The following is a 19,465-nucleotide window of genomic DNA, read 5'->3' on the forward strand; positions in this document are numbered from 1 at the left end:
TAGTTTCCATCGGTCACCAAAGAGTCTTTTTTTTTTCAAGAATTTATTGGCTTTTTCAAAAAGTGACAATAGCTTTTATCCATAAAACTAACAAGTCACAACATTGGCTTGAATTAAAGCACAGCTTGATGTCTGAATACAATACAGATGAGCAACATGTACTTAACCCCTGATCTAGTAGTTCAAATACAATTTGTAAATAGGCAAAAAATATAACTGTAGCAATTCTAATCTTAGTTTTCAGTATATGTTGCACATACATGCTATCAGCATTAATTACAAAAAGCTAGGCTTGCAGGGAGATTAAGGTAGCGTTAACTGTAGAGGTAATAAACAAAGGATATTCATAGTGTTAGTTTAACAATACAGTGAGTGAAGTGTGATACAAAATAGTCAATCACATGATTATAACAAAAATGAGTACACTGTATACTACACCATAACCGACAGTAGCTTTGTTACTGCTCCTTAGTGACATTGCTTGGCCAGTAGTGATGCTATTAAAAATTGTATGTGCTGCACAAAAGGTTTCTGATAAATGCCCACAGAGCATGAAAGGTGCTCTTGATCCCCACCACCAAAACACCTACACAGTTCTAATCCAATATCGAGTTAACTTTTCAGCTTTGCGCTCCTGGGCAGCTAAACAGTTGAGATATTTCTCGGGTAATATCGCAAAGAGGAAAAAAAAATACCATAAAGCCAAACACATAAAATACTGGATCCTTAAGGTCTTTTTCAGGGATGAATAGCACTGTAAGAGCCAGCAGACGTTTTCACAGAGTGAATTTGTAGTTTTTTTCTCTGTCATCATTACACCTATGAAAATGATGCATCATACTTCATGTGCTAGTGCTGAATGGTAAATTTGATACAAAATGGACTTTACAGGTGGTTACTTTAAGTTCTTTTTAACCGTGTGATGACACAGGATTGCTCTAGAAACGTGAAACTGAAGTGAATCCAATAGAAATCGGTCATGAAGCTGAAACAAACAGCAGCACAAAAGTTTTCAGCTGTATTTCGGAGGTTTGAGAAACAAGAACAACCGTTTTCTTTTTGGCTGAAATACAGTATGTGTGCAGAATGCATTTGGCAATGTTTCTTCCACTCAAAACAAACAACCAAGACTGTAAACAAAAAAGAACGTGGACAACCAGTGGAAGAACAAATTGAAAACATTCCACTGTCTTTTTTTTCTTCTTAACAAAACATCCAATTCATTTCAGAAGGCCTCAAGATTTTAATAATTTCATAGACTCATCTATACAGTACACGCTGTTAAAAAAGAACTAGGGTCTAAAATCATTCAACCCCATATCCTAAATCTGACCCTATGTCAAATTCAGCATGGAAACGGCCGGTAGAACTGCTGTAGCTACGCTGATGGAAGAAAAGAAACTGAAGCACATTGTTTTGTGTGTATACTGGTGTGTTTCTCCTGTGTCATTAGCCACCCTCACCACTAGCTGTCATGTTCCCCTGTAACCGGTTCAAATAGGAGGAAGTCCTAGAGGAGAGAGCACACCTTCCTCTTCTTCTTGACAGGTGGAGGGCAGAGGACGGCCCGGATGGCCTCGTCAAACACAGTTTTAAGGCCACGCTGGGTCAGAGCTGAGCACTCCAGGTACTTGACGGAACCTGAGGGAAGTGCGCAGAGAAATGGGTTTAATGTTTGTCTTTTAAACATTTCAGCTTGAAAGACCAGATAATGAGTCAGTGCTGTTACCAATCTCTTTGGCCATTGCCAGTCCCTGGGGGTAGGTGATGGGAGTGAGTTTCTTCTCCTTCAACTTCTCTATGGTGTCCTTATCATCTCTAAGATCCAGTTTGGTGCCCACCAAGATGATGGGAGTGTTGGGGCAATGGTGTCTCACCTCAGGGTACCACTGCACGGAAACAACAACACAGGTTAGAGGTTATACTTCTCAAACCTTATTATTAGCAACAGATGCACTCAGCTGTGATTGGAACAGTGTTTGTTAAGAGCGTAGAGTGCATTTAAAACACTAGCTGATCTTTCTGGTCACTCAGGGGCAGCACATCAAGCTGGAAACACTGACACACAGTATTACCACCATTCAGGCTGATCCGTTAAACAAAAAGTCCAGCAGATCCGTTTTCATTATTTATTGAAAAATCTATGTCCGAATATTCATTTTCTTTTAACTCCATTTTCGGTCTCAACCACCTCATGACAGAAATATCTGGCTCATGAGCCGAGGAATGTGTTCTCAACTGGTCATTAGCTGTTCGATGATGAGCAGTTAGCGTGGGCTGGGTTTAACGGAGCCCTTATCACTGAAAAGTGCGGCTGGATGAAAGGTTGATGCTATGAAAGCGAAACCAGAACAGAAGTCATGGGCAATAAAACCAACCCCGGCAGTGTCTGATTTTAACTTCCTGCAGATACTCGTGTCACCCACTGCTTTTATACAAATAGTGATAATAAAATCAAACTTTCTACAAGTGTATGTTTTCTCTCTGTGTCTAAAGAGCTGCTATAGGTGTGAGAAACTGCTGTTTCTGGAGACTTCTGCTTATTATACAAGGACCATACTCTCATAATAAAGAGTGTTTGTGCCATTATATATGCCTTTAATAATTCTGTGTGTTTACAACATGCTTTAGTGCAGAGTGAGTATAGAAAATACACACATCTCTGCCCTTTTCCCCTCTTAACGTCTCATAAAGTTAGCTAAATGTAATGTAATAATTAACTAATTTACATTAATAAGTTATACACTTCAACACAGTTGAGTGCAGCTCTTTCTGCTGCCACAGCTTCAGACGAGAACTGCAGCTTATCTTACTGGGAACTGAAACTGGCTGGCTCAAAAACCGCAAAAGTGTTTATTTCGAATTCATTAGGCGCAAATGGGCAGTTTGCGGATGCTGCTCAGCTGACGTAAGCTTTACTTGAAGCCAACATCTCACTGATTCACAAAAGTTTTTACAAAGTTTTCTCACGTAACCCTGAGCCACTGTGGTGGATAATCAGGGATTCAGACCAAAGATCCCTTTGTTTAAACTGCACATTATTATCATTAGTTTTTGTACCAGTGAGACAATAAAATGAAATACAGAGGGTTTAGTAACAGATTGATGCATTTAAAATCTTAACAGATTCCAAAACACAATATCCAAATATAAAATATTTGTTTTATTGCTGCGTTAATCACAATGTAAATAGCAAAAATACAGTGGTCAAGTTACAAAATAAATATTAAAGTAAAAACCAAGAATGCGCACTTTTATGCATTTGACTGGTTCAACTTTTTTGCTGGAGCCCCGAGTGCTGTGTATATGAACTGGTTTTATTTTAATGAATTGGACAGATATGTTTTACACGCAGGCATAATGTTGGTCTGAACACAGACCAAGAGGATAAAGGCCAGCTGTTGTGAACCAGTAACTGTCAGGACTGAAACCAGAACAGAGGAATAAAAGCAGTGTGGAATGTCATCTATTTTAAATGTGGTCAACCCCCTTCCTTAAGTTAAGAACTCTGTTTTAGACCTGGTGATCTCGAAAAGCAAATTCATTCAACGAGTTGGTTAAGATGTCACTCAACTATTGTGTGTCCCTTTGTCAGCACAGTGCTTTTGCATTCCTTATAAATACTGACTGCACAACTACAATTTAAATACCTCAAGTTAACATTGTTGTAGTACCAGATACCCTGACTTTCCCAAGATGATTGGCTAGTGCACTATCCTCATCAAACCTCCAGCTATAGTGATAGTGATGATGCTTTAACTGGAATGTGTTGGTCGGGCGACACAGGAATCTACCAACCAGACCAGTGCCAACAAATCTGATCCACACAAGATTAAATCAGTAGCTTTTGAAGTTGAATCATCTTCCAGACAGAAACCAGTGTGGATATACATCTTTACAAAAGGTCATCCAATGAAAACTCTTAAATCACTCTAGGCTTTTCAACAGATCTATCGTTATGTACTAAAACAGTTCCATGGTAACACGTTCACAGCCTCCACTATATCCTATTTGAGTCAACTCACCTTGGCACGGACGTTTTCAAAAGAGGCAGGGCTCACAAGCGAAAAGCAGATGAGGAACACATCCTGGTGAGAAAAGAAGGAAACAATGCAATCAAAGTCCATAACAATCACTTCCTGACCAGAACTGAAACAAATGCTCCTGTGTTCATAATCACACAAAGGTGTGGTGCTTTTCTTTCCCTCTGATTTCCTAATTCATTCTAAGCTCCTAATCTTTCCAAATGAATAATGTAAGGGCACAGCCGGCATAAAAAATATACTTGCAGCGCCTGGCACAAGTCAAGGGGAAGAATAACAAGTCTAATAAAATACAGCATTGTCAAAATGTGCCAATGTACCGTCTGAGGGTAGGAAAGTGGGCGGAGTCTGTCGTAATCTTCCTGTCCCGCTGTATCCCAAAGGCCCAGGTTCACGGGTTTTCCATCGACCATAACATTGGCAGAGTAGTTGTCAAACCTGATGGAAGTGATGATATGAGAATGAGACAACAAGAAACACGTTTTGCTAAAAATAAATTGACAAAAAAAAATTCCAGACAGGAAATAAACACTCAAGCGTTGAGGTGAAAAACAAGTTCTGCATTGATCAGCTGGGCCTCTTCAGCTCCCTCTTGAAAATGAATCATCACCTTTTTAATCTGGCTCAGCTAAACGGAGCATGTTGTTTATTAACAGGCTGCTCAGCCAGCCCAGACTGAATGGCAGACCGATTCAGAGAAACACAGTTTCCACAGCTGGTCTGGAACCAGATGGGGTGTAGGTTTCCAAAATACCTAGACATATGCATGCACTGGCCACCGTTTTATAATTACACGTTTGCGAGTTCAAGAGCCACGAACATAAGGAAACCAAGTGTTTGTATTCACACCATCTAGGCGTAACATTATTTTAACACACAATGATAGAGAAACTCCGGTGGCATAATAGTGACCCGCTTTAAGCCACATGCTATTTCTTTGCAGATTTCCATCGCTGTGTTTCCAAATGAAGGTCAAACAAAATCTCTTTACGTTGATTTTTCCTTTAGAAAACACACATAAGTATGAAGTTGAATGCACTAATTGTAAGTCGCTACGAATAAAATATATAATATATAATGTTGGTAGCCTTAATGGAGTTCTGTTTTTCTGGTTTCCTTTTAGCGCATGTCAAACTGGTTAACTGGTGCCGCATGCACAGGTTTGAAACAGTTGCTGGGGGATTCTCGCATTCATAGATCTAAACAGTAGCTGGGGGGCGGGGACTGGGGCACTGCAGGTCGATGATATTGGGTTTTCCTGCAACACGCCTATCCCTAAATCTCAGTTGCAGCCCACAGCAGTGATTATAACCTGTTCTACAGGCAACAAAATCTTCATCTGAATAGGCAACTGAAATAAAAGATGCCTCCCGCATTATGCAGAGAATGTACAAGAAAGGGTGGTAACAAATAATGGATTAATAGTGCAGATCTTCTCCTATTCTTGCATAAACAAATGCATAAATGAACCATCCACACTAGGCTGCAGCCTCAGATACTCACACTGTGGGGATGTACTCTCCAGGAAAGGCATTGGTAGTGTAGCTGATGAGCAGGCAGGTCTTACCCACAGCTCTGGAGGGGAGAAGGAGACGGAAGATGAATTGTTTAGTAAAAAAAAAGAAAAGAAAAAGCCTTTCTGAATATAACAGTGCTTTGAGCTTATGTAACAGCTCAAGAGCAGAACATCAACGAAATGCCAAACAAACGTTTCCTGGAAATGATCATATCCAGATTCTCTATCTATGATCTCAAAATCAGCAAATACTCTCATTGGAGAAGCTTCAACCAGAGATCTCTCTGCAGTTTTGCCTGGAAAATCACTTGTCAACTTGCTAGTCAATTAACTTATAAATTGTTTCGCTCTTATCAAGCCTCAGAGTTCAAATCATACAAACAAATAACTGTTAGTCATCCCTTCATTGGGAAATCCGGTTTAGATTGTGCACACTAAATTAGTTTTTTTGGCCAAGACGAGCAAACAGGATAACAAGTGTTTACTAAATGTGAAACTTAAGTGTTGTACAACTTCCCATGCACCATTGAGTCAGAATCGAAAAATCTGTCACAGGCCCATGGGTGACTGTGCTGCTGCGCTATCCACCACACCCTGACCAGTATGAGTGAGTTTACCTCCCTCTCACCGTGTCACAGTCGGTTATAGCTCGTGTTTTAACCCTTTAACCAGACTCACACTGAACGATCTCGTGCATTTTAGAGACTGTGGAGAAGCTGGAAAAACCAGCAACGCAGCAGAACATGGCACAAACACGTCGGTGTAAAGCTGGAGTTTAACTCGTCGCGTTGCTCAACAGGTGAGTAACTGCGGCCAGGTGCTTGAAACTCCTCTGTGTGCAGTTATGTGACTCACCCACAGTGGGAGGAAAACACAGTAACCAGGTTAACAGCAGGTTAACCAACGTGAAACTAGCTAAGTGGTGTTTAACTAAATCAGAAAATTATCGATTATCAGTGGTGATGTGGGAGAAACCCGTAATATCCACGTAGTAGAAGCAGGTGAAGTTAAAGCTCGGCAGCTAACTTCACCCGTCTTGGGAAAATCCTGGCGTAAAAATGCTTCAGTGTTAGCTAGTCTGGTTTGAGCTAAATGCTAACACTTCGCCCATTCGAGTTATCCCAACGGGACTCGGAGGCCTGAACCGAAACCGATCTCCATGAAGTCAACTCACCCGTCTCCGACAACGACACACTTTATGGCCTGCATCGCGGCGCAGCTACAGGAGTGCTAGGTTAGCCCCGGGAGCAAGCTAACGTTAGCTCGCACGTCTCGTTTCCTTTGTCCGGGAGGGGGGGTTGCTCGCTGGTGTTTTAACGCCCCGACAACGTCTCCTTCTCGGGCGTGTGTGTGGTTTCGCAGCGCGGCTCTGGGGCGCGGTGGAGCTGGAGGGCGGGGGAAAAACTGGCGGTGACTTCTGCGGCACTTTAGCACAAGTTCAGTCAGACGTGGGCACTCGACATTCCCATGCTTTCGTAGGGGCTGATCGGGAAGCTGCGAGGCAACAACAGCGGCCACCACCCCTGAGCTGAGAGAGAGAGAAAAAAAAAGTGAAGCCGGACACCGCCACCACTAGACGCTGCTTCCGGTGCTATGACGTCGCCACGCCCACCGGGGACCCACCCCAAAACAAACAGCTGGCGGCCCCACGGGTTTCTGTAAATTAAAGAGAACACGAGCAGGAACAGACGTCACGAGATGTGTCGTTTAAAATGCAAATATCTCCTATGATGGCCCAAAATAAATAAAAAAGAACAAGCCGGGGGAGATAGAGTGTGACACGGAATGAGGAAGTGACGTCAGCTAACCCAGCCTTGTTTACGATGGATTTTTGTATTCCCCGCACTCGGGTTTACTGACTTTATTTTCTTACTGTCAAATAATACAAAGAAACATAAAAGAAACTGACACTAAATTAAGTTTTTCAACGGGACTGAAACCGGATGGAGCTGTGCCATTGACTTCAATCGTCAAACACTGTTAAAGACACGTTGGTTTGCAGACCTCACCTCATCACTGTGAAATGTAGAGATTGTATGAAGGTATAACTCATTTCTGATAGATATTGTGAGATTTCTTTTGGGAATTTTGCACGGAATGCATTTATGCAAAAGCATTTAAACACATAAACTAGGGTGGAACGATGCTGCCAAATATTATATTAAGATAAACATTTTCATATCAGTAAATATAGATACATATCGCCATAAATGTGACGTTATTATTATTTATTCTATGTTTAAAGTCAGATTTTTGCTCCTGTGTGAAGGTTGTTGATTTTAAACTCTTGTTTATGAAAAGGCAATGATGCCGAGCAAAACATTTTACAAATCTGAGGAAGATTTATTTAAATAAAGGTTGTTTATTCTATTTTATTTTGCTAAAGTTGTTTTTCAATCTGCCTGGGAGTCTAGACTCGGGGCGTGAAAGTCCCACGTTCCACTTCCGTGTGTCACACCATCACCCGTCCCCCGGCAATCAGCAGGGGCTGTTGGGGCGGAGCACCTCTGCCAACACAAGCAGCCCCGTAAAGAAAGATGGAGCTCGGAGTGAGACAGCGGTAAGAACATGAGCTGTCACCCCGCGACCTCTTCTCCCGTCGCCGGTTCTTCTCTGTAGCTGACACCGTCTCCTTGCAGCGAGCTCCCGCGGGCCGACAGCGCCTCTATGGCGGCTCTGTCCCATCTCGTGCTCCGGTTCTCGTACTCCGCCGGTCGCTCGTACGGCGTCTTCTCCAAAGGCTTGACGAGGACTTTGTTGATATTCTTTGATCTCGCATGGCGGCTGCGGATCAGATTCCCGTACATCTACCTCGTCGCCTCCATGATGTTTAATGTCAGATTACAGGTAACGAGCTCCTCCGTCGTGTGGTGAAAGACACGTAGTCAAGTTTACCAGGTTATCGTGGTTTTAAAGGTTCAGTGTGTAGAACTTAGTGACACCTTGTGGTGAACTTGCATGTTGCAGCGGAACACCCCTCACCTCACTCTCCACTTCCAAACATGGAGGAGAACCTGTAGCCTTCAGTTGACATAAAAACTCACAAGGTGTTTAGTTTGTCCAGTCTGGGCTACTGTAAAAACATGGCAGCCTCCGTAGAGAGAAGCCACTCCCTGTAAATATAGAGTATTTAAATATAAACGGCCCATTCTAGGGTAAAGAAAACCACAATTAGTAGAATTTGTGCACCTAACCTTTAAATGGGGTTAGTTAGTTTATTTAGTTATAAATACTGTGCTGTATGAAGTCATGTTGTCTGCACACTGAGATGCTTTTGTTCTTTAATTATTCCCCCTCTTCGGATAGATGGTAGATTAGATTTAAAACAATTTAAAAGCATTTGCTGGTTTATTAGATGAAACTAATGTTGTAAAATCTAACTGACCCACAGTAAAACATTGTCTCGTTAATCGTGTCAGAGAGGAGTTGATTCTAAGTCCTGGGCCCTATGGTAAAAAATTACACCAAGATACAAAGGTTATCGATTATTGTCACGATAAATGTTTTCTGAATATAAATCCTTTAGATTTTTTTTATTTGGCTTTTTTACAGTTTCTAAGATGTGCATGTGGTATACTTTACTGGGACAGTTTGTATTTCCATTATATCTGCAACACGCTAATACCAGTAGTTACGCTGGCCTTTATCTGTCTTTCTTTAATTTCCATCAAATGTTTCATTTTAATATCATAAGCTGACCAATACGAGTTGAAGACATTCACATTCAAAAGTATCAAACCAGCAAATATTTCTGACATTCCTTAAAAATATAGCCTAAATTTCGCAGGTTGGATTATCACCTATTCGGCTCACACACATCAATGGGTTTACACGATTATGTGACATTTAAACGATTGAAGACAGTTAATGACAAACTGACACTTCAGATTCACTGTGGACCTTTTCACTCATGTCTTCCTCATCTCTTCACAGGTGCACATTGAAATCCACTGATCAGTCTCCAGTGCCTGCTTCTGGACTCTGAATTGTGAGCACTGCCATGTTTCAGTCCTCACCAGGCGACTGGCGGACGCTGCGGCCGCTTGCTGAGAGGAAGTGTAATTCTGCAGACTGCTGGGGCGACGCAATAATGTGACAGCGCCTGTTGCCGTGGTCAGCCCGCGTCACGCGAGCCCAGTGCCTTTTTGCGGTGGGAGGGGGAGGGGGGGGGGGGGGGGGGGGGAGGAACAACAGTGACGTCTGCAAAAACGAGCAGAGGTCAGTCGGCGGAGAAGAAAGATGCATCAGGAGGTTTTTCACTTGCCACCGAAGATTCAGGAGCCGCTCATCGTGTCTGGGAGGACTGTGGCGTGCGAACAGAGAACTGTGACGGTTTCAGCTTAAAAACCGATGATTGTTGCTGTGGGACTTTGTGGCTTCTTCTTATTGTCTGACATGTATGTTTTTTAGGAGCTCAGTGTAAAGATGTCACAGAAAAATACTGGAATAATTTCACTTTCATTAAAAAAAATAAACATCTACACCGCATGTCACCGGCAAAGCATGTTTGTAGCTGTGGCTTGGACACTTGATTTGAGGCTGGGGTCGGTACATGGTCTCTGTCAGGACATGCAGCCTCAGAGGGAATCACTGCATGTCCTCTTTGTGTTCGTACACACAGGTTGCCACTGTTGTGTTGCACTGGAACGGTTACACATTTTACCTTCAAAACTATTTTTGTAGCTTCATTTGTCCCCGAGTGTTTAATCTGTGATAAATGTCGGGGTCGACGTCACAGAACCGAGGACGAGGATGATTTGAATTTGAAAAATAATAAATTTATGAAATCGCTCTTCTAAGCCCTTTTTTGTAATTCTTTATCAAATTGGCAGTGTCTCTTTTTTTATTCATTTGACCGCTATAGATAAATGTAATTTTGCATTACCCTCTGTAACCTCAAACAACATATAAACATCCAAGTGTGGAAAAACCCTTCTCTCTCACTTCCCTGTTTTTCTTTCTTCCCCAGTGACGTGTGTTCAGTCCTAAAAAGAGAAAGAGCTGAAATATGATATTGCAAACACATGGACCAGGGGTAGACATGGTGACACAGGATGCTACAAGTAGTAATAAAACAAATAATTACACAAAGTATAATACTAAAGATTATAATTAGGGTAGAAGTGATGGAAAGGCTTCATGTCTATCGGGAATAATTACACGTTTCTAAACTGAGAGTTTCGTGAAAGTTACATTTGATAAAGTCTATTCCTTATTTGCTTTTGATGGAAGTCACACGCAGTATATCCATATCTTCCAGGTATATTGTTTTGGTGTTGGACATTTTAATCAACACTAGAAAAAAGCATTCATCAGCCAGTGTATGGACTGAAGCTACTGCCAAGCTGTAATTTGTTGATTTTTACATTTTGTCCTGTGGAGTGTGTTAAATTAGAAAAAAAGAAAAAAGTTCTCCTGCACCTTTTCAGAACTGAGCACTATAGGTTAATGCTGCTCTTTGCTGAGCAGCACGGAAAAGCCACGCACCTAATTTTCTGTTTTAAGAATTTTAAGGTGTCAAGAAAAATCTTATTAAATTGGAAGATAAAGCAAAATAGTCGTCCTTATAACCTGCTTTTCATTCACCCACAAAATCATGCATTGCCTTCAATTTCATTTATTGTAATGTAGATATTCAAAATCTCCCATAAGAGACAGAAGATGGCAGCCTGTTCCCATTTCCTCTGCTGAAGAATGAGCGTATTGCAGTACCTGATGTGTCCACACGAGAGAAGCATCCTATCACTTATTGGCTCGACTCATATCTGCTGGAAACCACAACAATCACTAAGTGATGAATATAACAATGATTATATATTTCTATTGCTATTTAACTAATTCCGCTTTTTGTCATGAATTATTGTGTCAGGTTTTCTAACACAGTGCTTTATTGTGAAAGTACACATTTTTTGAATGTGTATACCTCTGGAAATGTCACGTGAATGTAGCATAAAGTATAAAGTTAATTATCTTCAATTTTCTGTGACCAGTTAGATAAAAGTCCTCTATGATCCATTCCTGTGTTTCCACAGAGAGACCGAACTTGTGATGAATGAGCTTCAGCCAGCAGCAGAACCATCTGGCTCCTCTCTTCAATGTGCACTTCTTGTAAGTAGATTTTTACAAACTGCTGACACCTTCGCTCAACGCAACAAAAAAATACGTCCCCAGCAAACTTCTCCCAACATTCCGCTCAGATGCCAGGCTGCAGTGTCAAACCATCCTGGGTTGCCAAGGCAACTGTAGTTTTTTCCATGTGACAGACAAACCCTCTCGCCCGCTGCCCCCCCAACCCCCCCCCCACCTTTTCTAGAATAACAAAAAGAGGATTTATTTATCAGGGATTTGTCAGTGGAAAATATTTTAATAGGGTTATCATAAAGGACTGGCAGAGAGCGGGAGAGAGACATGTAGATGAAAGATAAGTCGGGTTATCTTTACCCTGTTTCTGCCGGCCACCATTTGGACCCTCGGAAAAAAACATGAAAAGGGGGTTGTGGAGTAAAGATTATAGAGTTTTAGCCTTTGGCATCTGCAGCAGCTCACGTGTGCTTCATTGAGGCTGAGTGTGAAAGAGTCATAATGCTGCAAATGGAAATGGCTGGGATTCAATTAAAGCTGCACTGCAGTGCATGTAAAGTACAACCCACTTCGATACACAATAGTCATATACTGAATTTTAGTAGTTGAGTCTTTGCATACATGACTGATCATTTGTTTAATGTTCTCTTTCATACAACAAAATGAATGGGGAACAGTTGAGGTCAAGTTAAACTTTACACACATCAGACTGAATACAGTTCAAATATTGTGAAATCAAGTTTCCCGGTGGAACACATCCACTTCTTGACGAGTAAAGTCTCCAGTGCCCAGATTTAAATAGACTATATTGGATATATGTTTTTATTGCTTTATGGGGTCCAATTCTTTTCCTTGCTTTGTCTTATAGGTTTAATTAGCCTTATTTGGGGAGAATTATACATCTTAATTTTTCATAGACTGTGTAGTTGTACAACGCGTCTCCACTTCCTCCTGCAAGTCAGAAATGATGCCATCTTTATATACACTCTATAGTTTACAAGCTTAATATGAGTTAGTGTAATTCCCCAAAATGATAAACCATGACCAACGAGTTTAGGAGGTTTTTTAAAGTTTTCACAACCTTCTGCTCAAAGATTGTGGGACAACATGAATCCAAAAACACACAAAAATAAACATCTGTTCACACTTTGGAGAAAATCAAGACAGAAACTCTTGAACTTCACTTTCTGGCAAAGACTCCAGACTGTCCTTTGCTCTGCAGCTAATCTAGTGTTGTATTTATTTTGGCCATTGTCCTCAAATTTTCCTTGGAAAGTTGAACCAATCCTAATGATCCATTCTACATATTTGAACCTTTAGATCACGTCTGTGTTGAGCTTCATTTAAAAAATCCAAAATGAACATGTCGGCCATCGATTTAATGTTTGAAAACCAAACAGGAAACATGTTCTCGGAAAAAAAAAATTGGACTCACTGCTTGAAACATCTAATTTGACAATTCACAATTGTTTATTCACCTCAACAAGCAGCGTAGGCATTTATAAATGACACATTCAGTCTCCACATCCATGCATGGGGAATGGATTACTGATGCTAAGTGTAATCAAACATTAATCCACACAATTTTTAGCTCTGACGCATTAATCCGTAAACCCTCAGTTTGAGGTTCTGGTTTGAAGTGCTGTAGCCGAGCAGAGCATCTCTGTGTCTAACGTCCTCTTTGTCCAACAGAGTCGCACCTTGTATTGAAAGGCTTTTGACCGGGGACAAGAGGCATATGCAAAGTGTTACAAAGGATAAGATCAGGTGCTGAGACGAGCTCGGAGCTGACCTCAAAACTGAATCAAAGGGGGTGGGGGAGGAGGAGAAGGGGGGAGCCAAAGGGAAGGAGGTTGGGGGAGGGGGGTGTATATATGGTGCTGTATTTGCCGTAGACATTTAGTTAAACAGAAATAGGTCAGACAAATACAATTTGAATATGTCAAGAGTCTGGTAATTTGGTTCATCTCTGCGTTTGTATAGTGTTTTAATGGTGTGCAGCAGAAATCTGTTCAAACTAGAGGAATGGAGTAGAGATCACAGGACTCCACCAAGGCTCAACAGCCCACTCATGACCCAACATTCAAACACTCATAAATATGAGGCCCCTCAACATGAAACCAGATCTGCAGAGAAATCCCTATACTACCTGTCATTGAAGTAAGTTGAGCGATTTTCTGCTTAATTCTGCAAACTAATTCAGACAAGAACTCCTTGTTAACAGTTTCATTTGAAGAAGAGGGTCAGGGATTGAGTCACCCGAGAACCAGAAGGCCAATGGTTCGATCCCCAGTATTCCTAAGTGACTCTCAACCCTGAACATCCCCCTGACATCTGTACTGACAGTGTGTGGACAGTATGTGATATAAGAAGATCTATATGAATGTGTGTGTGAATGAGTAACTGGAAAAGCTCTATACAAATAAAGTCAATTTAACTTTGACCATTTATTTCCTTCTAATCCTCTAGAACTTGATAAAACTCTAGTACTTGATCTTGCATTGACTTCCTCTAAACAACATCATCATGTTAAGTACAGTTTATATGACACATAGAGAAAGGGTCATAGTTCATCTATACGTACTTTATGCTTTTATCTCATGTTATTGTTTTTATCCTGTATGTTACACCCCCACTGCTGCTGCATCCTGATCACATAATCCTCTGATTTATAATCACTGAAATGACTCCTTTGGTAGCTGATGATCTGGGCTTCATTCTAATTCAATCGTTTTTTATTTCATTAGATAACTGAGAGAAAGTGATGGTGGATGTCTTTAAAGATGAAGAATGCTCAGTATGAGATATTGGTAGGTGTAACTTATCTCTTTTGACAATTTTGACAGTTTGTTATGTAACACACACACACACACACACACACACACACACACACACACACACACACACACACACACACACAAACAAACATATACACACACACACACACTCACGCACAAAGGTTTGCTATCCTTATTAGGACTTTGCATTGCATTCCATTGATTTTGGACAGCCTAACCAAAATCGTATCCCTTCTACATACCTAACCATAACCTTAACCAAATGACAATGCACATCTTACCACTTCACCAGGACCTCAGGACCGAGCTTTGGTCCCTATGAGATCTACTGGTCCTGACAAAGTACTAAAAAGGTCCGGTAAAGGTCCTAAAGAGGCAACAAAACGAAGCACACACACACACACACACACACACACACACTCTCTCGCACACACACACACACACCCACACAGGCATACACTGCTGCCTTTGTGCTCAGCAGACTCCAAATAAAGACTCTACTCATACGTGAGTTGCTTGGATCCAGAAAATCACCTCGACTGGTGCCTGCGATCAGGTGGCTGCAGGGAAGAGGTGGTCTGGATGCAGAGTGGGACATTATAACAAAGTGAGGGGGTGAGGAAATCCTGCCACACTCGGCTTCCTCTGAACTTTGTCTCATACACACATGTCATCACCCAAAGAGTGACCCCCGCGACCTCTACGGCAGGAAGGAGCTGTGAAACCCCGACACATCCACTGGCTTTTGACATTCTCATTTAAAGATCATAGAAATACACTTTGCTGTTGCTTGAAAATATCAATAATAACCTCAAACAGCTCATGCGATTTCTTGATTTCAACCAATTTCATCCCTAACTTGAAACGCAGGCCGTTCTCCTCTGTCTCCTCAAATCTGTTTGATATTCAGAGATTCACGGGACTCACACATTTAAAGAGGCGTTATGTAATGTGCCTCCACTAGATTAGATTATAGAGGGAGTGCTTTTTGGCTAGTTGGAGAAGGAGAAACACATGTTAAGGATGTGAGTGAGTTGCTTATCTCTATGTGTTTGTGTGTGTGTGTGTGTGGGGGGGGGGGGGGGGGGGGGGGGGGTAATTGTGAGTTCGGGGGCGTCAACCGCTCTGAACGGAGGAGGTGATCGCCCTCTGGGCATTGCCCCGTTGACTGGAGCAGATGAAGTGGTATGACTGCTCAATCAGGTCACGTGAAGTCGGTCAGGAGTGCCACAGACGGTTCTCATGATGGTCGACCGACTCCGCCAGGCGTACGTCTCCCCGGGGGGTTTATCTGCATCCTTATCATCACAGGACACATCGAGTCAGACAGCCTGCAATCCGAGCACATGGTCACTTGATGTCGGAAACTTTGTCGTGAATTGAAGGTCTTTGTCTTGTGGTTTAGATCCTTTTAGTCTTGCACGCTCTAAAAGATGACTGAAGCGAATGGATCATTTTGTAGATTTGAGGCCTGTGTGAAACCTGCGTCTGCTTGCTCAGGTTCACTCTCATCAGCGGAGATAACTGGGCCACACTCAAAGGTTCCTCTTATGACTCATAAACACATTAGCATGGCATTAATGTGGAAAAGGGTGTAGTGTGTAGGTGTGTGTGTGTGTGTGTGTGTGTGTGTGTGTGTGTGTGTGTGTGTGTGTGTGTGTGTGTGTGTGTGTGTGTGTGTGCCACACAGACAGACAGACACAGAATGTAATTGCTTTTAATGGATCTCTATACTCAGACTCTCAGACAGGATTCTCTGCTTGACCAGGTCTGGTGCTGACGTAAATGGACAGTAACACTGCACCGTGTTCCAAGAGCCACCGCCAAAATAATGCATATGACCTATTTTCTGCATGCGGCCCAGAGAATATTCAAACGAAGGCTTTCTTTTTGCATTCTCACCACTTTGCATCAATCCATCTGGTGTGCTAAACGTCATGTGGGACTCGGAAAAGACTCTTTTTGAGCCCGCAAGTGGAGCAGCTTCACCGACTCCCCCCCATCCACCCAACGCTGTTTCCCTTTCTCTCTCCTAGTTAACCCCTAAATTTAAAAACGTCAAATCAACACATTTCCCCTCTCTCCCTCGGTTTTCCCCCACTCAACTAAGTGCACATACGTCTCTGGGAGTGAAGTTTCCCCTGGAACACTCGGTGAGGTCTCCACAGCCAATACTTCATTTTCTGAGTGTAGGGAAAACAAACAGTGTCTGGACCCAAATAGCCCTTCTGATGTATTCACATAACTCCACACGTTTACCCAGGTGTAACATCAGAGTCTCTGGTTTCTCTTGCTCGTGTCATCCGGCACCAGACTGGATAGTGCCAGATCGAGGGGGGGCGGGGGGGGGGGTCCATTGGATTATGTCACCCCTTAGGCCCTGCTAGAGTGAACTGGCAGTGATACAAGTTCAAAGAAAACACGTCTCATCTCTGTTGTAGTGTAACATTAAAAGAACATTATAGCCCGTCTGTATATCAAGCTCATGAAAGTGAAAATGATGATTTACATTTCACGTGGTGACGTTTCAGTTGAACCCTCTTCGGTTCATCACGAAAAAAAGGCAGTAAATCATTTGCCTGACCCAACAAAATATTTGTGTTATGTCTGGTGTATGTCCCTTTGTTTAGGAGAACGGGGCCGCGAGTGAAACATTTGTCCGGTGTGAAACATTTGTCCGAAAGAGACACGTACGAATAAACAAATTAATGAATACATTACAACATCTGTTCGTGCTTGACCATTGGAGTAATGCGCACAGGAAGTGAGACCCCCACCTTCTCAGTGGAGGCAGGAATGCTATAATTGAAACCGCGTGTGTTGTAGAAACAAGCTCGGCGAAGCTCTCTGGATGTGCCTGGGAGTGTGTGTGTGTGTGCACATATATTTCCTAACCTGGTGGTTCTACCGGCTCACATCAGTTGAGTCTTTTGTATTTTGGATTGCCTGCGGTTTGGGTCAGTGCAGAGCAGAACACATCCATGCAACTTGTTACTTGACCGAACTTGAAATGAAATTGAATCATCACTTTGCCGCTCATGCACAGCACTGACCATAAACCTGTCTGTCGGCATTCTGTGTCTTTCCCCATCTTCTTTTGGATTAAAGGAAAAGCTCCTTGTTAAACCACTGCAACAGACCTGGAGGGACAGTTCAGAGTCTTTAACCAACTGTGGGAAATCTGTGCTTCAGAACAACAGCAGTCATCTGTACTTTTTAGTTCCTTCATTTTCTGCCACTTTATATTTTTCATTCTGGCCCATTTCATTTAAAAATAATTCTTACATGGTTGTATTGTTACAAGCTACTTCACAGATTAAGATTGTATGTACTAAAACATTGCATTCTGCACTAATCTACAGGAGGATATAAAGTATTTTAAATTAGTTCCACCTTAACCAACTACAACATTAAAATACTTCTCACAGAACATTAATATAAACCCTAATATAACACACACAAATGGATGTAATAGACAAAGCACTCTGAAAGGAGCAATTATACTAAATGATCACAACATATATAAAGGCATACAAAGAATGCAAAGTTTTATTTAAGAAAATAAAAGATAGAAACTAATAAAAGAACTTCAGAGCAAAGGCATTAGAAATGCATTCTGAAAAAAAAATCTATCTGTTGTATGTATTGTTTTTCCCCACAATGACACACAACTAAAAATAACTACAGCGATGACCATGTGTTGTGGAGAATGGACGAACGTCGAATAATCGATACTGAGCAGATCGATTCATCTGATAGATATAATAATCTCCCGATCGGCTGGGGTCACGTGACGGTAGAGCGGAGATGAACAGGATCAATTCACACATACATACACAACAAACACTTCTGGTGTGCGCTTTCAAAATAAAAGACGCAGCTCGACGAGTGACGTTCTGCCCCTATGACGGGCACGCGAGTTTGTTTTTACTTTGACGACAACGTGACACTACTTCCGGTATTGCTCTGGTGCGCGAATTCGCCGCCTTGACGCAGCCATGTCCACCGCTGTGGTTGGAGGCAGCCGGCGGAGTGGAGGCGCAGTCGGAGGGAGAAGGACGACACGCCGGGACGCTGTGCGCGAGGAGGACGCCGCCGCTGCTTCGGTCACACACACACACACACACAAACTCAGACACACACCGCTCCGTAACTGATGGGAACCGGAGCGTGACGCCGCCTTGACGCGTGGATGGACTCAACGCGCTCCTGAAGACAAGAAGCTGCATGTGAGACTATACCTGCGTCCTGGAAAATCCGGCTCACGCGCATTTGGCTTAAATCAGACGTGTTGTGTTTTTGATATTTTTTTTTTCACACAACGGAAGTTTCTGTGATCGATTTATTGTCCAGTGGAATTTAAAGGCTGCAGACATGGACGAGGAAAACCAAGGTATGAAGCAGTGATGGGTTTAACAACGATGATTTGTAACCTCAGTGTCTAATAATGATGATGATGATGATAATAATGTCAAGGGTGGATTTAGTTAGATGCCAAACCACTGATCTCTTCTGCACAAAGTAAATCAGCCACTTACACAAAGTTACCTGTGTTGTGTTAAGATGCTTTTAAGCGTAAGGACCCATGTACATCTCTAGCAGACTGACCCACACGCTGAGGAGGGCACCAGTCCTGAATGGATCCGCACGCGTAGGTGTCATCCGTGTAGCCTGGAGTCCTGTGGTCAGACTCTCTGGGCTGGAGGCTGGTGTCCCTGTGGCCCCGGCGGGTCCTCGATCCTCTCGCAGGTGTCTTGGCACGAATGCTTCTGTGCGTGGATCAGATCAAATCAGCACGTGTTGCGGGTGTAGAAACTTTTCAATTGAGAGGTCAGCCCATGATCCGATGCATAAGCCTATTTATATTAATCTATCATGTTGTTTATTCAGTTTAAAGGTCCAGTGTGTACGATTTTGGTTAAAGGATCTATTGGCAGAAATAAAATAATCCTAGGCATGTTTTCACCAATGTGTGATCATTTGAATTGTGTGTGATTCATCTCTCTACAGAGGCCACCATGTTTTTT

At 42.3% G+C, this 19,465-nt stretch overlaps 3 protein-coding genes across 6 annotated transcripts in view; 2 read left to right on the top strand and 1 right to left on the bottom strand.

The window, feature by feature from the left end:
- Nucleotides 1-3: 3 nt before the first annotated feature.
- Nucleotides 4-7,125, bottom strand: LOC128458130 (ras-related C3 botulinum toxin substrate 1). The gene is made up of 6 exons (XM_053442788.1): nt 6,734-7,125; nt 5,547-5,618; nt 4,364-4,481; nt 4,026-4,088; nt 1,730-1,889; nt 4-1,641 (listed from the first exon to the last, which is right to left on the bottom strand). The coding sequence occupies exons 1-6, from the start codon at nt 6,766-6,768 to the stop codon at nt 1,511-1,513; spliced, it is 579 nt and encodes a 192-aa protein (XP_053298763.1). The 5' UTR covers nt 6,769-7,125; the 3' UTR covers nt 4-1,510.
- Nucleotides 6,092-9,719, top strand: LOC128458131 (small integral membrane protein 10-like protein 2A). 3 transcript variants are annotated; one of them, XM_053442789.1, is made up of 4 exons: nt 6,092-6,166; nt 6,262-6,358; nt 7,974-8,406; nt 9,493-9,719. In XM_053442789.1, the coding sequence occupies exons 3-4, from the start codon at nt 8,227-8,229 to the stop codon at nt 9,511-9,513; spliced, it is 201 nt and encodes a 66-aa protein (XP_053298764.1). In that variant the 5' UTR covers nt 6,092-6,166; nt 6,262-6,358; nt 7,974-8,226; the 3' UTR covers nt 9,514-9,719. The 3 variants fall into 3 exon arrangements, 2 of the variants coding, with proteins under 2 accessions (XP_053298764.1, XP_053298765.1); XR_008341991.1 differs by having other exon boundaries at nt 6,094-6,358; nt 7,974-8,119; XM_053442790.1 differs by lacking the exons at nt 6,092-6,166; nt 6,262-6,358 and adding an exon at nt 7,362-7,601.
- A 1,920-nt stretch (nt 9,720-11,639) lies between these two features.
- Nucleotides 11,640-19,465, top strand: part of cyth3b (cytohesin 3b) — a 38,577-nt gene continuing 30,751 nt past the window's right edge. The window contains exon 1 of one of the 2 annotated variants that reach the window (XM_053442793.1): nt 11,640-11,667. In XM_053442793.1, the coding sequence (XP_053298768.1) occupies nt 11,655-11,667 (13 nt within the window). In that variant the 5' untranslated portion in view covers nt 11,640-11,654. Of the gene's footprint in view, nt 11,668-18,492; nt 18,832-19,465 lie in introns of those variants that run through there. The other variant, XM_053442792.1, reaches the window with a different exon arrangement.

The sequence above is a fragment of the Pleuronectes platessa genome, chromosome 16, assembly GCF_947347685.1.
Source record: "Pleuronectes platessa chromosome 16, fPlePla1.1, whole genome shotgun sequence".
Lineage (NCBI taxonomy): Eukaryota > Metazoa > Chordata > Actinopteri > Pleuronectiformes > Pleuronectidae > Pleuronectes > Pleuronectes platessa.